The sequence below is a fragment of the Peromyscus californicus genome, unplaced genomic scaffold, assembly GCF_007827085.1.
Source record: "Peromyscus californicus insignis strain IS unplaced genomic scaffold, ASM782708v3 Scaffold_1__1_contigs__length_55948999, whole genome shotgun sequence".
In the NCBI taxonomy this organism is placed as follows: domain Eukaryota; kingdom Metazoa; phylum Chordata; class Mammalia; order Rodentia; family Cricetidae; genus Peromyscus; species Peromyscus californicus.
In genome coordinates, this window is record NW_026294492.1 from 1,070,794 (window position 1) to 1,091,164 (window position 20,371).

Genomic DNA, 20,371 nt, shown 5'->3' on the forward strand with positions numbered 1-20,371 from the left:
CTCAGTGTTTATCACTTCAACTGCCATCACAGAGATGCTGAGAAGTATAGTTCAATGGTGCTGTGTGCCAGCACTTACGTGCAATGGTAACATGGTCTACATATGAGCACACTCATGGGCTGGTTGTGGGTGCATAGTTAGTGTGGCCTTAGGAGTGGGATCTCCAGAGCAGGCATATGAGACAAGGGGACACACGCTCCTCATGGTGTAGCTCACAAAGCTTTTGCAGCTTCTATGGGGGGAATTATATTCCTTAAAACCTTGCTTCTTATGAACAGCATCAAACTTACACAACCAGATTCAACCCAATCTCAAACACATAAAAACAAAGTAGTGTAAGAATGTTCCACCCAGCTTTGTTTACCATGACCCATAGCAAGTCCCCTTCACCTCATTCTCCCACAGACTGTTTGGGATGAAAGCAGGCATAAAGTCAAACACAATACCAAGGTTTCTGAAACCAGACTTGTTATCCAGCCAGCTGTGTAGTCTAGTTTTCAGGTGGCCCTGCTGTGATGGTTCTTCTGCATTATCACTATTACTAGATTTGGAATTGCCTGGGAGCAGCACCTCTGTTGTAAAAGTCCTTCAAAGGAAGGCATTTCCAGAGCGTTTTAACCAAGGAGGGAGAGCCATCCCAAATGTTGGTAATACCATTCCATATACCAGGATTCTAGACTGAATAGAAAGGGTTTTAAAAGAAGGAAACAAGCTGAATGCATTCTTTCCCCCTTTTTTCTGCACCCTGATGTACACAGATGTGAGCAAGTTCTCACCCCCACAGCCTTCAGCAGCTGCTGCCATCATCCTTCCCTGCCATAATGGGACCTCAGGACCATGAGCTACAGTAAATCCTTCCTCCCACCAGTTGCTTTTGGTCACAGTAATAAATACATGGCTCTCTGGTGGTTCTTTAATACCACACCTAGTCCAATTCCACTCTAGCTCTCCACTGCCTCTCTGATGGACATGTCTTATGGGACTTTTGCACAGGGGCTCTCCTGGCTGAAGGTCTGCTGGAACCAGCATGCCCTTTATACAGAGCTCTTTTCCATGGATGGAGTATGTGGGTTTCCTCATGCCCACCAAAGCACAGGCTCTTCCCCTGGCAGTGAAAAAGGGAAAGGAGGACCCCATCAGGCAGGCACAGGCCATCACCTATTCACGATTCCTCCAAAGGCCCCATATCCTGCACCATGTAGAGACCCCAGTGCAGTTCTGAAGTTTGACAGCAGTAGGGTACTGAAACGTAAGTTTCCCAGGGTCTTGATAAAATCACCTCTGACTTTGGACTTCAGGCTCGTATTATAAAAGAAGAAGCACAGTAGATGACTTGTGAAGCCTCTCCCAAAAGTAAAACCTTCCCAGGCTGCATGGGTATGGTGGCACATTCCTATGAGGTGGCACATCTACTTGGGAGGTGGATGCAGAATGATTAGGAATTCAAAAACAGTCTCAGTTAAAAGAAGAGTTCAAGGCCAGCCAAGGCTAGATGAGACCTCCTCAGAAAACAAAACAAAGCACACTTCTCCAACCCTGGAGTGAACTCAGACTGAGTCTACTGCCCAGAGTTCTCCCTCTAGGGAGTCTGTCTGCAGGTACCAGGAGACTTGAAAGCAGGAGACTGCTTTTGGCATGTTTTGCTCCTGAAAAACCGGCCTCATATAGCCTTAACTGCTGCTGCTGATTCACAGGGAACAGACACAGTTCTATTCCCTTTGCCCCTTTGTGTGCTTTGATAAATGCAACACAAGGTGATCTATACAAGCAAGTCTATCACTGTAATTTAATAGATAATTAGATGAAAAAGTTGTGTGGTCAATACTCAGTGCTGGGACAGGAAAACAAGACCAGAGGGCATCATGGTTATATGTAGAAGAGCAGAAAGGAGTCACCAGTGTGCAGAACCTTAAGCTGACAATGTGGACACTTAGGAAACACTGGTCTTAAGGATCTGAAGAGATGAGCTTGTACAAACTCAAGGTGAAACACTTGCTTGTGCAAACGAGATGTTGGATGAGGCCACTGCCATGAGACACCACAACTGCTTTACAGTCAGATTTCTCTGTACAATTAGAAGGGTCTCACTCTGAAATAACAGAAGTCTTCTACAGCTGGTCTCTACAGCAGCTGCTTGCTCACAGTTACATCATCAGCATCATTTCTGTACATAATCATAAGTGCTGAGCTCAGATATGGCCAGCTCTGCTGGGGTGGGTATTGTTTACAGCTTTGCTTGCAACACACATGTAATGCCTGGGGTATACCACTGTGATGGGTATGGTACCCCAGGGACAAGAGGCCTCAGTCACAGTGTGATCTATAGGACCTCTGTCAGCCATTGGCTAGGATGCATCAAGGGCATGTGTTGTATAGACCTGTGCTGGTTCACTTGTGAAAGGAGAATAAGGTCAGATTAGAATTGGGCATAATGTCTAAGGACTGCAGTAACTTCTGCACATTGCTGCACCAGCCTGTGCTAGTCAGTTCCTGAAATCAGAGCTTCTGGTCTCATGTTTCTCAAAGAGGGGTATAACTGGACCCATCCCCAGTTCCAGGGCAGGATGGGCAAGGGCATGAGGACCTCTAAAGCTTCCTGTAGATATTCCCAGGACTGTGGTTATGGACAAGGACAGCACCTTGCCCAAGTTGTAGGCCTGGCCCAGCCCCACAGAGCATGAATCTCCCAAATTACAGCAGTTACTGTCTTCTCCCAGGCAAGCCTCTGGACATTCTTGCAGCAGATTTTCTAGAAGTTGGACAGAGAGCTTCAGAGTGTGGAGTTCTGGGTTCCAGAGGCCTGCCTCCTTTCCTTACTGTGTACCCAGGCTGCCACCCAAGGATGCATCTAAGCTACCTGTCATTTTTCACTGTCACCATGCCTTGCACCCATGTATGTCCCTTAATGGAACTGCAGGGCTGAATCCAACACACCATACACATCCTGTGAAGTGGTTCTGGGACATCAGCTCATCTCTTCAGATCCTTAAGACCAGTGTTTCCTAAGTGTCCACATTGTCAGTTTAAGGTTCTGCACACTGATGACTCCTTTCTGCTCTTCTACATATACCCATGATGCTCTCTGGTCTTGTTTTCCTGCCCCAGCACTGAGTATTGACCACACAACTTTTTTCATCTAATTATCTATTAAATAGGACCACACGCTTCTACTCAGGTCATGTTGCCTCTCCTAATTCAGGGACAGCTGCAGCCCTCAGGGATCATATTCTCAGACATCATACCCATGCATCTCAGGCTGTTCCTAGACAAAGAACACATCACACCAGGAATTTCAGGAGTGCTTTTGTAGACTTCAGTAACATTGCACATAGTCAATGATGGAGGAATGACATTTTCTCCACTTAAGATTCAGCTTTCATGGGACATGATGTGGGTTCTACTTATGAGAATGTCTCTAGTTTCTTCTGTTTTCTCTGCAATGAGGATTATAGAATCCCTTTCCAGTGAGTTCCCAGGGCTGACCTGAATTGCTTACGACACAGTTGTTAAGTGCCGCCCAGTGGCTCTGCTCTATCAGCAGCTAGCTCAAGGTCTCCTGAAGTAGAGCTTCAGACTTAACTCAAGGCAACGCTCGCTCCTTTCTTTGGAGTCCTCAGTAGAAAGCCAGATGGATTCTGGGCCAGTCTAGATCTCGGGAATTTACTGCCCAGAATCCCCACATTTTCCTTTTTACATTTGTAAGAGGAAATAAAAGACAAACAAACAAAAAATGACATCTCGCATTGAACTGGACATAAAGTCTAGAAATAGCAATCTTATGTTGCTTCTCTGTCTTCAGTGAATAAATCTCCCTGATGGGAATGGTAAATAACAGTGTTTCATAAGGATGAGGCCTGGGTGGGAGTTTGGGAAACTGAATCAGGAAACAAAGGCTGACCCAAAGAATGTTGCATCCTGCTCAAATATCTCATTCAGTTCCTGCCATTCCAATCCATGAGTATATTTCCCCATAGGTCAAATTTGGAAGTGAGCCCTGAGCTTTCTGGCTCAGACTTCTGGGTTGTGTCTGATTCCTTGTAGACATACTGCCATCTGCTGGTCACTCATGCAGTCTCCTCTGCATGGCTGACTCTAGGATAGTAGAAGGTACTCTACACATCTACCCGCCCCAGGTAGAAACACATAGCCAGCCTCCCTGCCACAGAAAGCAAGATCCAAGTGAAGGAGCTCACTCTGTTGTGGAAACTCTTTTTAACAAAGACATGTGGTTTCTGAGCTTAGACTTGCAGTTTCAGTGCTGAGAAATTCTGGGCAACTCATAGTTAATGCCCATTTCCCCTATTCTTACTTGCCTGGGGTCCTAGAAATCTGGCACCAGTCATCATTGCAGGACCCAGTAAGAGTTTTAGTGGCTTCTCAAGGAGAAGAAAAGGCTCCCAGTATTAACCAGGACATTGGTTTCCTGGAGAACCTTCACCTGCACCTAGGTAGGTAAACTTCCAAGGGGGTGTATGACCAAAGTTGGCAGGACATGATCGTAAGGAGCAAAAATGTGATCTGAAAGAAAGTTTAGTCTATGTGACTCACAAACAGGCTGGCTGACCATGTGAACTCTGTTCACTTTGTAGATAGGAGGTAACAACAGATGGGAGGGAGATTGTTAGAGGCCAGGTGTCCTGAGGCGCCCAAAGAAAGGCACATTAGAATCAGGCTCTTAGGCACAGTCCCAGGCACTTTGCTCACTGATGTGACTTCTGATTCCTCGCTGAGTTGCCTTTCATATTCTTGAAGTGCAGTGATGCTTTCCATGGCACACACTGTACACCACGCATGGTGTACACACACGGCCATGATGTGCTCCTCCACACCACAGCTCCATTTCTATCAATAACAAGCTGAGAGAAGCACCGTGAGGAATGGGCAAGAAGATGGTGAGCCACATAGAGTTCCTGCCACTCTGTCTCAACTGGATCCCTGTGATCCCTCTTAATCCATAATTTGAAAGATTTTTAGCTTTAAATTCTGTGCCAAACAGGAAGCTCCAGAGCTATTTGGAGAGAGAAATTTCAGGTACTTCTGTGCCAGGCAGACAGCTGGATACATGGGGAAATAGGGTGCCTGGCTGTCTGTAAGTGGCACCGAGTGATCATCTTAAAGACCCAGAGGGCCTGGTTGGTGTTGCTTGTTTCTCCTGGGTCTTGCATTGTGACTACACTGATGGAGACCTGGGCTTCTGAGAACTCTTTGAGGTCTTGCTGTATAATGATATCTGTTGGAGAGACCCTCTCTCCAACATGCTAGTGGACTCATGGGGCTTTCCTCAGGAAACACCCTGGGATGGTCACTTCCATACATGGCTCTAGACAGGGCCATGGCAAACATAGAAAGCCCACAGATCACTTGTGCTTCTGAGGACAGCTGCCTAATGCAGCCTTGAAAGGTAGCAGGGGCTGGAGGAGATGCAGATACATGACTCATTTTCACCCATTGAAGTTTAGAGTCTAGCCTAAGTGAAAGCAGCTATAAATCAATAAGAGAATGAGTTTAAAGGGATAGAATAGAAACATTAAGAACTGAAGTGAAACTCAATGACTGACTTTGCCTTAGAAGATCACAAGGTAAGATGCCTCCTGAAGAGTGTCTCCCCAGGGAAGCATGGAATCAGAGTCCACTGGGGGTCTGCTCAGCAAAACCAGGCAGTCCTAGATTCAGATTTCTAGAGGCTTTTAGAAGTGGGGGAGGGGCGGCATCCATTGTCTCTGTGTAGGCCATTTCTCTTCCAGCAACCTTCACCATTTAGTATTATACATACTGGAATTTGCGGTGTGATCAACCACCTAGACCCAAGTCCTTGCTACCCAAGTGGTTTAGCTTTTTCAGTTGGTGGAACTACTGTCAGCCTCTTCAGTCTCATAAATAAATACTCCTCCCAAAGCTTGGGAATATCAAAGAGGCTGGTACTCTCCTAAGAGGTTAGTGTTGGGGTTATTGAGCAGTAGTGATCACTGAAACACTACAAGAGTGTCAAGAACCTTGCCAGGAGCTGAGCATAGTCACACATGAGGTAGGCAGATCTCCATCCAATTCAAGGTCAGCCTGAGCTACAGAGAGGCCCAGGTTTAAGAAAAAAAAGCAGGCCCTGTATGGTCACAGAATTTCATATCCTCAGCCATTGATTCAACAGTGTTTGTGCAGCTGTCCCAAGTGCAGCAGCACTCATTGGACAAAAGGAGCCCTGACAATAGCAACGAGATGCTGTGCTACAGCGGCTGCCAAGCACCAGCTTGAGTCCTCTGTCCTTTCCCCGAATAACAGATGATTTTGGCAGGGTCCCTGGGCTGACCCCTGTGAACCACTGTCTCCCTAACTTGAGATCTAAGACTTTGGGGAAGTCTGGTAGATATTTACCTTTGATTATTTAGTTGGTGGGTAAGGAGCAGCCATGAATGAGGTGGAGGTGGATAGCCTTGAGCTCAGGTATGGCCAGCATTAGAATGACAGAAGGAGCTGCAGAGACAGGCAGAGGCTGGTGGCTGGAGACCTGACTTATCTGCTGAGGGCAATGGATTTAAGGACAGCGCCCTGAAGCTTGTGTTGCTGGCAGAATCATGGAGAACACCTGCAAAGGGCTGTGGACGAAAGCTAGAGAACAGTGGAAGCTGCTGTGGGGAAGCAGACTGAGTTCTGGGGAGACGACTGGGTTGGGTGGTTCAGTGGGTACAGGAGAGAGTACCACCTAGGCATGGGGGGGTAGATACTCCACTGCCTTCTGATTTCCCATGCTGCTGCTGAATCCCTCTTCTCTTCTCTCCTCTCCTCTCCTCTCCTCTCCTCTCCTCTCTTCTTCTCTTTTCTCTCCTCCCTTCTTCCCTCATTCTGGAATTTGTCTGTCATGGTCAGGTCTATGTGTCCCTGTGGAGACTGCAGTTTCTAGCTGTTTATTATTTAATCCAACAATGCATATTGTTGTGATGATATTTGTAGTGAGCAAACCCCACCTCAGTTATTTCAGAAAAGAGGTGAGGGGAAAACTAGCTGGCAGACTTTGAGAGGAGACAGGGTTCCCGGGCTGCAGTGTTAGTGTAGCCCTGATGGGTGGACCAACCTTCCTAGCCCTGGGGGAGGAACCCCTTTCTTGCCAGGGTCCCATCCATATCTCCTATGGGAGCCATTTCTTTGGGAAAGCCTGATTGGGAACTTTCCTCATTTCCTGGTTTCTCAACAAGGTCTTCCCCTGAAATGCTCAGGATCTTCACCCTGGGAACTTTTCTTGCTTTATTTCTTTGGTAATACTCTTGCTTTCATTTTCTCAGTTCTGTTTTTGTTTGTTTTCCTGGGTACTCTTTAGTAGTTGGTGACTAGGCCCCCTGAACTAGTCACACATTCTTCTGAAATACAGTTTATGACATCCTGTTATCTCTCTTGGCAATTCATGGGAGACACCATCAATTTTGCACCTGAACTTTCCAGATAACCCTTCCTTTGTACTTAGGTTTTTCAGATGTATTTATTCCCTTCCCCTTGGGCTATACATACGATACACTTTAATGATCGTTCCATCCTTTTATGCCTGATGACAAATGATAAGCTTGGAAAATGTTCTTTTGTTTGCATGGTGTTCTGGTTTTTGGTTTGCTTTGTTGCTGTTGTTTTCTGTCTCATCTCTCCTTTCTGGGTTGGTTTGCTTCAATTTCTGTCAGGAAAGGCAGCACTGTCTGTCCTTAACTGGCTGTGGTTCTTGGCTCTGGTTACCTCTCATAGGTGCCAGTGGCCATCAGCATTTTTTGCCTGACTTCCGACTCTAGTGGGGAGCCAGGCCCCTTTTCCAGAGAGCTGGACTTGGCAGGGACTGCAGATTTGCAGGAGTGGTCAGTTGTCTCAGCTGGAATCCGAGGCCAAGAAGGAAGCAGGGCCTCTCCACTGCACCTCTCGCTCCTGCTTTCTGTAGAGATTTGGCCATTTTCAGCTTGCAGGGCACTTGTTACCAAGGTTCTCTACTCTCCATTTACTGGGGTGCAGGAGGAATGTGGCTCAGGATTCAAGAGCCCTCCTACCCTTGTAGAGTTTCAGCTGGCCTCAACACCTTCAGAGGTGTGTGTTCCTGTCCTCCTCTTTTCAGCTTTCCTTCCCTTTCTGTGTATTACCTCCACATCCCAAGTCCAGCTTCTCAACAGGAGGCTGAGCCCTGAATGTGTCCCTCCCCTGCATGTGCCAGTGTCTGTGAGTGTGATGTGTTCTCTTCCTTTGTATTTATGTTGTATGGTACTATGGTATTTTGTAGGTTCATGAGGAGAACTGGTCATGCTATTGGTATGAGATTCAGTGAGGACAAGTGTGAACCAGTCTATGGAGTTTAACCAGGATTCTCAATAGAGGTGATACAGTAAAATTTCTGCTGGGGAATATGTTCCTGTAACTTCATAAACAAAGAGCTGGTGTATCACTTTTCCAGGTGTCTATCTGCTGGTTCTGCCCCCTTTCTTAGGAAGTTAGACTCAAGCACTTAGTGGGGTATTGTTTGTACACCTTGGACTAAGTGTGGCCCTGCATGTTGGTCTGGTGACCTGAAAGAATCTCTTTATCCAAGATGTGGTTGCTGACCAAAGAGGGAGGCTCAAATTGCCAGAGGGAGAGCAGTATGACCCGAGGCCCCAGGGCAGCTTCAAGTGCTTGTGCTTACAGAACGAGAGCTTGTCTCTGGCTAGGTCTCTATCTGGGTCCTTTTAGGCTTGTCCTAACCCTGACTCTCACAGACAGCAAGGCTAGCTCCATTTTGTTTCTTCTTTTCCTGGTGATGGGGCTTAGGCAAGACTTAGTGATTTTGCTCTGCTAGATCTTCAAATAGGAAAGGCTGACATTCCAAGTTGTGAGCATTATTTCAGTACAGCATTATTTGGAAATAGGGTCTTTAAGGATAAGGTCAAGTTAGTGTGGACTCAAATGCAACTTTACCCATATCACACAATAGCACAAGGAGAGAAGGGCTTGTGAGGACAGAGGGAAGCAGAGCTTGGGGTGACAGAGTTCTTAGGCCTGGGAAGGTCTATCTTCAAAGTTTCTGATATTTCCACTCTACTTACAGAGGGACATTTCTAAGACTTAAACTTCCCAGTGCTCACTGGTTCGTTGGGCGGCCTTTGGAAATCAGTGCAGTCCCATCTTGGTGACACATCTGGTTTCTTGCAAAATGTTCCCATGCTCCCGTCTTCTTTCTGTCTAAACATACAGGCTACTTTTGCTCCAGTGGCGTTGCTACATGGGAAGAACAGCTAAATGAGAGTAACTCTGTTGCAGAGAATGCTCAGTTATGGGCATGGATGGTAGCCATGCTGTGGTGGTTGTGGTGGTTGTGGGGATGGTGATGATTGCTGCAATGATAGTAGTTATGGCAGTAGTAGTGACCGTTGTGGTGACTAATACCACCACCACCACCACCACTGTATCATAGTTACCACAATTGCTACTTCAATAAATATTACAACCACCACCACTGCAACAACCATTCATTCCTATAGTCCCCACAATCACAAACATCACAACCAGCATCACCACAGCCTCTACAACCACAGCTCCCACTGTCACAATCACCACAGCAGGCCCTGTAATAACAAGCACCACAAGGAAAAAACCATCACAATCACAGCTTCTACAACTACCACAACCATAGCCAGAATAATCTCTATATTGCAACAGTCACCACAACCATGACCATCACCACTATAACAAGCACCACAACACCACAAATACCACACAATTAAAGCCACTGCCACCACAAACAGTAAAACCCAGACCACCACCACCACCACCACCACACACATTTATGCTGCAGATAATACAACCCTTGGAAATTGTGTTGAAGACACCCCAAACCCACTCTCCTGTCCTCTTCCAGTCTGCCATTTGTAGAGAAAAATAAATGTCTCATTGGGAGTCTGCTTTGCCAAGGTTCTGGGAAGCCAAACAAACACTCTAGAAAGACTGTGAAAGACTCGTGGCCCAGCCCAAGGCCAGGGAGGTCTGAGTAATGCCTCCAAAGAAAATATGTCTTACTTACAAAAATACTCATTTAGAGTGTGAATCTAAACTTTAATTTTGGAGACTCTTTCTGGTTTCTTTGTGGAATTAGAATTGAGGTGATAGTAAATGAAGATGCTTACTTGGTACACACTTATCCTTCAGTATTTGAGATTGTTTTCAAAGCCCCAATCAGATATCAACACTCACAAGTACGTTCATTTGAAATGATTTAGTATTCACATGGGACATCCCAACATTTTTTCCACTTCTTTTTCTGTGGTACTGAGAACTGAACCTCAGGCCTTGAGCATAGGGCAAATGTTCTACCACAGAGCTATGCCTTTCACCTTAAAACTCCTGTAGATCATTTATACTACTCATACACTGTAACTGTTTCAGAGCTGGTATGAGAGGCTGGAGAGATGGCTCAGTAGTTAAGCATTCATACTTCTCTTGCAGATAACCTGAGTTTGGTTCCCCAGTAACAATACTGTGATGCTCACAACCACCTGTAACTCCAGCTCCAGAGAATCTGATGCCCTCTTCTGGACTCTGTGGACACCTGCATTTATATATGCACAGACCCTCCCCACCCCCACCCCCCACATAGACATACACATACTAAAAAATAAAAACAAATCTTAAAAAAAAAAACCCAACACTGTAATGCGGGGGAAACCAGTATTATACTGTGCTGCTTCGGGAAGAATGACAGGATAAAGGGTATACACATTCAGAGCCCAGGCAACCTGCAGTGGGTTGACTCCTGGGATGGAGAAGCTGCCTGTACTCACACATGAATAGTGAGTTCCAGATGTTATGAAGCTGCTGTGCATGTCCCTGGCTAATCTTGCTTCTGCCCAAATCTACTGAAGCTTTCCCAGAAGACAGAGGCTTGAGCCAGTTCAGACCTGGCAGAGGCCTTGCCTGCATTTGTTTCCTCCCTCCCATTTTTTTGCACATATCTAGTGAAGCTCACTTGGATACTATACACCTCAGGTCTTCAGATATGCAGGGTGGCAGGGAACACAGTGTCCTATCTTAAACAACACTTGAGCGCCTTTCCTCCTATGGGTAGAGTCCGATGCATGGAAGTTCTGTGCAGCACTGAGAGGTGAGGATGGTATGAAGGAGGTGGCAGTGACTCAGCATACACAAGGACACTAGGGACCTGATTGGAGCAGTGTTTTCTCCTTGCAGTCCTTCCTATCAGTCTTCCTGAAGGAAATTCAAAACACCCTAGCTTCCCCCCACCACACACAGTACGCCCATGTCCTCTAGCTTGTGGTTCCTCTACCTAGATGTTCCCACAGATGTTCACACCACTCCCCTCCTCGTTTTTGGCTTTCTGACTTCCACCAGGACTGGGCCTCATTGTGCCCTGGGTCATGTCCTCAATCACCCTCCTTCTTCTCCTGCTTCCCACTCTTGTCTCTTCTTCCCTGATCAGGACTTTGGAAATGTCCTGTGACTACCTTGGTACTGTTACTGACCAGACCTGGTGCAATCTGGTTTGGGCCTCCAGCCCTCTGCCTAAGCCCTTCATAGAATGATAGGGTACCCAAGCTGAGACATATCCAGTTTTGGAGATTAACCATCATCTAAAACTCTACCTCAAGGCCCTCTCAGCCATGTGGCCTCTGCAATATCTGTGATATTAGTCTTTTTTTTTTTTTTTTTGGTGGGCCTGCCCTGTCATGTGACCTTGGGGTCTTGACCTCATCAGTTCACTAGCCAAGAGATGTTTCTCAGAGTGCCACTCTCCTCTCTGCCATTTCTGCTCCTTATAAGCCACAGACCTATGTGTGATCAGACAGTGATCTTACTAGAGATCTTTCCCTTACCCTATTTCCAGCTGTCTGGTGGACATTTCTAGTCTAAAGTGCCAGAAAATCTCAAGAAAACACAGTTCAGATGAATCCAGCTTTCTTCTGTCATAGTCTCAATGTTTGTGTGCCTCAAAGTTCACATTTTAAAAAGAAGATTTAGTTTTATTTATTTATTTATTTATTTATTTATTTATTTTTGTGTGTACGTGAGGTCAGGTGCCTATAGAGTCCAGAAAAGGAGTTACAGGCAGTAATAAGTCACCTAATGTGGTTGCTGGGAACTGAACTCAGTTCTCTGCAAGAGCAGTATGTACTTTTAATCACTGATCCATTGCTCTATCCCAGGTCACACAGTTTTGGTTTAGGTTTCATGTATCCCAGGCTAGCTTTGAGCTAGATATACAGCTGAGGATAACCTTGAACTTTTGATCCTTTCCCTCTTACCTGGAGTGCTTGGATTAGAGTGCACCACCACACCCAGTTTATATAACGAATATCCCTAGCCTCCCCATCCATGATTCTACTCCACGGGGCTGTATCAGGATACAGAATCCTTAATGAGGCCATTAAGGCTAAATGAGGTGAGGTGGTGGTCCCTGACCTGATCAGATTAGTGTTCTTATAAAAAGGACTTATATTCTCTCTCCACCCTGGGAAGACAATGCAAACAAGGAAATGGTTCTCACCAGCAGCCCCCAAGGCAATGCCTCCATTTTAATTTCAGGCTTCAACTCCATTGCATAGAGAATGGTTTTAGTCTCTTAACATTTTGTTATAATTGCAAGTGCCCCTGATATGCCCAACTTTAAAACTTAAGTTCTTTTCTGTTTTTCTTAGTCCTGCTGTGGCTGGGACCACATATCCTCTTGCTCAACATTACCTCTCAGTTCCTCCTTCTGCCTTTTCTAGTCTTCTATGCCTTCTGTTAGGACTACAAAAGCTAGGTTTCGTCTAAAGCCCTCATCGTAACGCCCTCCACTGTCTGCATTCATCTGGGCTTACTCCTCTCCTGGGGATGAGACCCTTCTCTTTGGAGCTGCTGGTGCTGGGGATACTTTGTTGCTACATAACTCCCCTCCACTTAGCATAGTCTCCTTTTCTCCAGGAAACACGCCTTGAGATGCAGTTTTGCAGACCACACTTGAACTCCTGTGAAGTATCTCCACTGAGTAAACTTATTGTATAAGAGAAACTTCTGAGAGAAAACAAGAACCACTAGCCTTGGAAAGAAGTTGGGAGAATGTATCATGGGAAAGACCTTTATTTTTCTTTTTATAAAGTATTTAGGTCATTGGAGTTTTCTACCAGAGCAGGACTATCTTTTTTCTTCCTTCTTTTTTTGTGTATGTATGTGTGTATGTTGTATTAATATGTAAATTATTCTGAAGGGTGTGCACACCTGTGAGCACATGGAAGCCAGAGGACATTGGATGTACTCCTCTATTACTCTGCATCTTGTTATTTTGAGGCAAGATCTCTCCTTGGAGCTGGAGCTCAGGGGATTTTGGTTAGGCTGGCACCCAACAGGCCCCAGTGATTGCCTCAGTGCCAGAGTTACCACACACACAGGAACAGGCCTCATTGCTGTATGGGTGTTGTGCTCTGAAGTCAGGTCTTCATGTCTACACAGTCAGTGCTTTTATCCACGGAGTCATCTTTCTATCCCAGGAGTTTCTTCAATGACTAAAATCACTTCGAAATGTTCAGGCTCTGTGTCCCAAAGTCTTGAAGCTAATGTTACTCCTTTAGTCTGCTTATTAATGAGGTGGTTTTATGCAGACCCAGGTATTTGTGAGCACACTTGCATGCAAGAAGCATCGTGGAGCATCAGCAAGGGACCCCTGTGACTCCTCCCCAACTAGCAGGATTGACACTGTGCATTGTCGTCCCGGCACTCAGACACCCTGTCAAATGGGTCCTGCTGGCTTTCTTGCGAGGCTGCTGCCATTGAGACCCATTGTTTTCCCAAGGAACCCAGGACACACCACAAAACAGGCCTCTTTCAAGACATTGAATCATGTTTCTATTTAAATTAAACAAATAAAAATGAATGGGGCTGGCTGAGTTTCCTGGAAGTTTTCTCATGTATCTGATAAGGCCGTTGTCACAAGCACCACCATCTTTTCCAAGGATGGGGCTGCTTTGGAATTCCAAGCAAGACATGCTTCAGTCTACAGACATCTATGTGTGTGCTCTTGTGGGTTCATGTATGATTAAAGTCTGCTTCTTACTATGAATCCTGATTTAAAGAAAAATACCCAAAAACCATGGTCATGGTAGATAAACACAGTTGAAGTGGTTTGTGCTTTTGAGATAAATCTGAAGCTTTACACCTTTCCCAGATCTCCACATTTTGTTAGTTTGCTGGATGTTTTTCATTGTGGTTTTTTTTAACATGAATGATGAGGAAGAAGGTAAAACCTGCTCCCTTTAGCATCCACCATAGAGCTGAAAAGTGGATCCACCAAGTGATGAGGACTCACCTGCGGTGTGTGAGGAAGCTGCCACTGACGTGTCCCGACCCATCACACCCAGGTGTAGGGCAGGACATGCCCTCAGTCTTGACTGACTTCCAGGAGAACTGGGAGCCATTGAGGTATCCATCTTTCTGCCTCTTGGCTGCTAAGGGGCACCCGGAGGCGCTGCGGTGGGATGCATATTTCCCAGTGATGTGGCCCTGACCATCACAGCCAGGGACTGGGCACCTGGACAACAGACAGGAGGCAAACTTCATTGTCTTTACCATCATAGGCATAGTGGTCTATGTAATACAGTCACCCCATGTGACGGCAAACTAACTAACTAACTAACTAACTAACTAACTAACTAACTACCTAACTACCTAACTATCACCCATGCTTTACTGGACAAGAGAAAGGGAAACAGTAAGAACCAGATGTAGTGGCACACGGCTATAATCTTAGAACTAGAGGCAGGAGAATCAGGATACAGAAGATGACCTAGAAAGACACCACACAATGGGGACACATGGTATTTCACCCTTTTAGAAATGGACACTAGGGACAGATAAGCAGCTCAAGGGACTATGTCCTGTGCTTTGGGAGGTATGGTGACTCACACAAGGAGCACTGGTGAAATGCAGGTGTTTGCAGAAAATGTCACTTTTGGACAGAATTCTTGTGGTAAAATGCAAAGCCAATGGGTCAGTGTAGGAGTTCAATTAGTATATGCTAATGAAAGCAATTTCATCAACCTGCGTTCTCTCAAGGCTTAGGAAGCACTCTGTATGTGGTTGTGCTCTTGGACACGAAGTGTCCTTTCAGCTAGATGAGATGGCATACCTCAGGAGCCGTATCTAAGGCTCTAGAGTGGAAGGTGTGGGGAGCTGGAGGTCCCTGCCTGGGACTGTACAGCTGATTGCTTGCCACAGTACAGGAGGAACCCAGGCTCAGCCAAGAAAGTGTCCCAGTGTGTCTCAGAGAAGGCTGAGGCTGACTTCACAATCTCCGTTGCTCAGGGCCATGTGTCTGCTTGCATTTTCTTTTCATTTTCCATTCTCCCTTTCCCTCCTCGCTTTCCTCCCTCTTCTCTCTCCCTCCCTTCCCGCTCCCTTTCTTTCTTTTTTCCATTCCCTACCCTTTCTCTCTTCCCCCTCTCTCCCTCCCTTTCTTCCTTTCAACCAGGTCTCATGTAGTCCAGGCTGGCCTGAGGAACTAGCTATGTAGCTGAGGATGACCTTGAAGATTCTCCTGTCTTCATCTTATAGGTCTGTGCCACCCATGCTGATTTATGCAGTGCTGAGTTTTGAACCTCATACATGCTAGGCAAGGACTCTATCAATAAAGCTATATCTCTAACCCCACATTTCTTTTTGAATAGCAAAATTTACATACCACAGAATCCATATTTTTTATTTTGATACATTTTAGTTTATCTTAATAATCTATGTCTTCACTGATTTTTGTTTGAGTTAAAACTTATCTCTTAAAGTACTGATACTGAAATTTAATGCAGACCCACCAAGTTTATCTTGTGAGGTTTGGGGCCTGGGGAGGGAGGGAAAGCAAGGAGAAATAGAAAATTAAAACAAAATACAAGCAGATCCACCAGCCCTTTGCCTGCAGAGGAAGGTTCAGTGCAGCTGAACTCCCAAGCTCACATCAGGAAAGGCAAAGCACTACTGCTGCTTTTCTCAAGCCAGCATGAGGGCAGAAAATTTGCTTTCAGTATTATGTTTAAGCCATCACAGCCTTTCACAAGCCTGTAGTCCCCAGTATACTCTGGGGAAGGGAACATTACTTGGTGACACAGACTGGGGTTGGACATCTGAAACTTTGTGGCCAGTTAGCAGATGCACTTTGGTTTAGGTTCATCTGGCCTAGTTGCTTAGTGAAACCTCAGCAGGCACCTTCTAGAACCCACCGTCCCCTTTTCTCACAGATGTCCAAGGTCAGGCCTTGCTGGCCCCCATACCTGATTGGTTCCTGGTCCTCCTTGTCCTCTTTGCTCTGTGCTATCCGGATGCCGCTCTTCTTTGCTCTTGGGCACCCAGAAAGGCTGAAGGAGAGACAGGTTTCAGAAACACCGAACACTGAGTCTTGGGAAAAAAACTTCCTCAACAGTGACTTGGTTCTCTAGACAGCCTGGAATTTTAGGGATGAATTAAAGATCTGGGGCGGGGTTGGGGGGAGTGCATTTTGGACATAATTCCTATGTCCTCTCAATGCCTTTATACTCTGTCAGTTCCCTCTCAAGTGGGTTACAAGCTTTGAGTGGACTAGGTGCTGCAGACATGGTGAATGGCCAGCTTGAGAAATGGGGACAGTGAGGACTCATCAAAAAGATGTTGGAGAAGGTTCTGTGAATGGATATGGAAGGAGGGAAGGAGGGAGAGGGAGGGAGAGAGGGAGGGAGGGAGGGAGGGAGGGATGGTGAGGTAACATGAAGGGCAGACAGGCCAATCTTGATGTAGTGAAGAGCCCTGCAGCCCAGATTTGTGCTGGGAGCTATTCCATCTCACCCAAGTATAGATGTTTGGTTGTATCTACAGAAGGGAAGCTGAAGTCTGAATGTGTTTGTTTACTTTCTAGGTTTTGGATATAGAGGCACTGGAGATTTTCTCAAAGAATCTTCATGTACTAGGCCTCTTCTGAGTGTCTCTTCCTATACCTAGACATCTCATGCATGGATATGTGCTGTGGATATTGTTCTGTATAAATAAAACACTGATTGGCCAGTGGCCAGGCAGGAAGTATAGGCAGGACAAGGAGAGAGGAGAATTCTGGGAAGCAGAAGGCTGAGAGAGACACTGCCAGCCGCCACGATGACAAACAACATGTGAAGATGCCGTAAGCCACGAGCCACGTGGCAAGGAATAGATTAATGGAAATGGATTAATTTAAGCTGTAAGAACAGTTAGCAAGAAGCCTGCCACGGCCATACAGTTTGTAACCAATATAAGTCTCTGTGTTTACTTGGTTAGGTCTGACGGCTGTGGGACTGGCGGGTGACAGAGATTTGTCCTGACTGTGGGCCAGGCAGGAAAACTCCAGCTACAGATATGCAGTGTGGGCCTTGGCCTGTGCATAGCTTGTGAGGATGTCCATTTCCTCGATGTCCAACTCATTCTTCTGCCACCTCTAGCTCAGTGTCCCCTGATGGCTTTCCCCCTAGACCTTCACCTTCCTTTCAGCTAAGTGTACCCCTTGTCTGCCACTCTCCATGAGCTTGCCTCCACATAGAGGTCATATCTACTGAGAAGCCTTGGCTTCCTCTTGCTCACCTTTCCCTCCAAAGGGTCTTCTAAGAGGCTGGTCCTAAGGATATGTGAGTCAACTTGTACTCATCTGCATCTTTAACTCCTACTCAAAGCCTTGCTCAGAGCAAGTGACAGTTAAGTATTTGTTGAAAGCTTCATTATGAACATAATGGGGAAGGATGGGCTGAGGAAACAGAATTCTCTCCTGACACTATAAGGTCCAGTTTCCCTGCCCATTATGTTCAGTGGCTTACAAGCCCTGGGCTATAGGGTCTCATTCTGACAGACAGTACTTCAGCATTTGACTGGAAGTTTGATGCAACCCGTGTTACTCTTCCTGATTGATGGAAGCATATGGATTTCTACCCCCAGTTGAGCCCCAGAGAACCAAGGGCACTGCCAAGGACTTTCAAGTGACTCAGTACTCTACTTTTTTGTTTTGTTTGATATATATTGATGCACACACCACACACACACACACACACACACACACACACACACACACACACACACACACACACACGGCTTGCCTCAATTCACTATGTAGCCTATGATGACCTTGAATTTGATTCTCCTGCCTCCACCTTGTCAGTACTGTGATCCTGATATTTCAGGCAGCATGCACCATCCCACCTAGTTTTATGTGTTGCTGGGAACTTATTTATGTATGCTAAGCAAGCACACTACCAACTGAGCTATATCCCCAGACTCAATACTCTCTACTTTTGCTGTACCCATGGACATGAAATCCATTATTCTTCATGGACTCCAGAGATTCCCATGGTGACTTTACTACAGATTAGTCTGGGAATGGCACCAAGCAGGCTTCTGAAGTGTCTGTCCTGTTACTGGTAGTACTTGGCCATGTCTCTGATCATGGTTCCTGTGACCTGGCTCTTAAGGGAGGAAGGACAGAAGAACAGGAGGCCAGGGATGATATAGAGATTCCACAACATCTGTAGTCCTTCCTTAAGATCCAAATGCCCACAAGAAGGCAGCTATCTTTCTTTCTGGCTGAGTGATAGAGACACAATTGCAGGAATTTGACCTTTGAGGGAGCCCTAAGATTCTATGCACCACTCCTTACATCTAACACCAGCCTTTGGGCCCATCTTTCCTCTCTTAAATACTGGTTTTTTTCTTTCCACTGACTCCTTCGGACTGCTGCCTGGTCAGAGAAAGTTTTCCTCCTTCTTCTCATGTCTACCTTCTTATACGGCTTACATAAGAACCTCAAAGGTGATGTTTTGGAACAGAACCAGTCCCCATCCTATCTGGCAGCTTTCACATCTCAGATCATGCTATGGCCATTCACCTTTGTCCAAATGGCACTTTCCTTCCTATATACCCTTGAGTTTCCTCTGTACTGAATATAGTGTGCACGTATGTTCAAAAGGCTCATGTTGGGGAGATGACCAGTGCACCACCATTCCCATCCTACCTCATCCTGAAAACCAGTCCCCATATCCAAATCCCCCCTTCCTGGAGCTGCCCAAGGCTCTGCCCAGACCTTTGCATCTCTTTCCTCCAAAGATTAGTTGCACCTTAAGGACACATCCTTCTTAGTTATCATTGTTACTTGACCTCTAGAATGTATGATGTGCTCAATAAATATCTGTGAGATTCTAGGTTTCTGAGGCCTTGGGCTGAAATTCGAAATCATGCTATAAATTACTAAAAATTTCCTAAACAGAAACTGTGTTTCCCACAATTTATTACCACTGACTCAGGGGCTCCTTAGATATTTGTATTTTTGCTTGAAACTGTATCTATCTGAAGACATGTGACAATCACAGGAGGTTCTGGTGGTAGACCCCAACATGCCACACTAATGTTCACATCTCTGAGCTGAATTTCAGCTGTTTGCCTGACTCTAAACCAGCGTTAGAGAGATGACAGTCAACTTCTTAAGCAGGCCAGTTTTATCCGGCATGGCAACAAACTTCTTTGCCCAAATCCACCCCTAAAGAAAGACCCAGAAGCCTCTGGATTGACGTTGGCATCAGTAATCTGTCTACTGTCCTGTCTCCTGCCTTGCTAGGAATGTAGTTTTGAGTTGCTGTTTCTGACTTCCTCTGTATCCCAACAGCCTCCTTTGTTCTACTTATTAGCGTAATGGCTGCTCTGTGAAGTGCTGCATGGTCCTAGAATTGAAAACAGCCAATTTGGGTCTTTTACTGAACTGTTGTAGGCTTTTTTTTTTGAGAACTATAAACACTGTTGTAACACTAGATTTCTTAGGTTAGAGAGACAGGCTAGGGTGGGCCTTAGCCAGCTCAGGTGAGAAGAGAGGTTTCCCTGTAGCATGTGAACAGCTTCTGTCAGAAGTTCCATGATGTAGTGTCCATAGCTCCCTAGTGAAGGTTACAACCTTCTGATTCTATGACCTCAAAGAAGCCTTTCTCTTTGTGCTTCTGGATGCCAACAAGCCTGCTGTCTTTATCTCTGTCGGGATTGGGTGATGCTTCTAATAATAGGGTAGGCCTCTGGGATCACTGTCTGGACCTCTCAGAGCACAATGGAACAGAGTAGAAGGTGCCACCAACCTTTGGGCTGGAGCCTTGGGTCTTTCACCTCATAGAAGGACAACAAGAAAGGGCTTGGGAGAACAACCAGCTGACAGCATGGGAAGTTTGCATTCCAGCCTCAATTCCTATTTCAACTCTGATAAAAATAATCTCACAGGACATTTAGACCATATATGTAGGAAGCTCAGCGCAATACTTGGTACATAGGAAGTGATCAGTAAACAATGCCCTGTGTTTTGGGAGGTTACTAATTGCCCCTTAAGATGTTGGGGTACTTAAATGAGAAGCACAGAATCCCCTGTGAGACACAGAGTAGG

General features: G+C 45.8%; 1 protein-coding gene across 22 annotated transcripts in view; it reads right to left on the reverse strand.

Annotated features, from left to right (window-relative positions):
• Positions 1–20,371, reverse strand: part of Myt1l (myelin transcription factor 1 like) — a 403,345-nt gene that overhangs the window by 14,025 nt on the left and 368,949 nt on the right. For all 22 annotated transcript variants that reach the window (XM_052745749.1, XM_052745740.1, XM_052745742.1 and 19 more), the window contains 2 exons: positions 16,242–16,325; positions 14,291–14,512 (listed from right to left, as the gene is read on the reverse strand). In XM_052745749.1, coding sequence (XP_052601709.1) covers positions 14,291–14,512; positions 16,242–16,325 — 306 coding nt within the window. The remainder of the gene's footprint in view (positions 1–14,290; positions 14,513–16,241; positions 16,326–20,371) is intronic.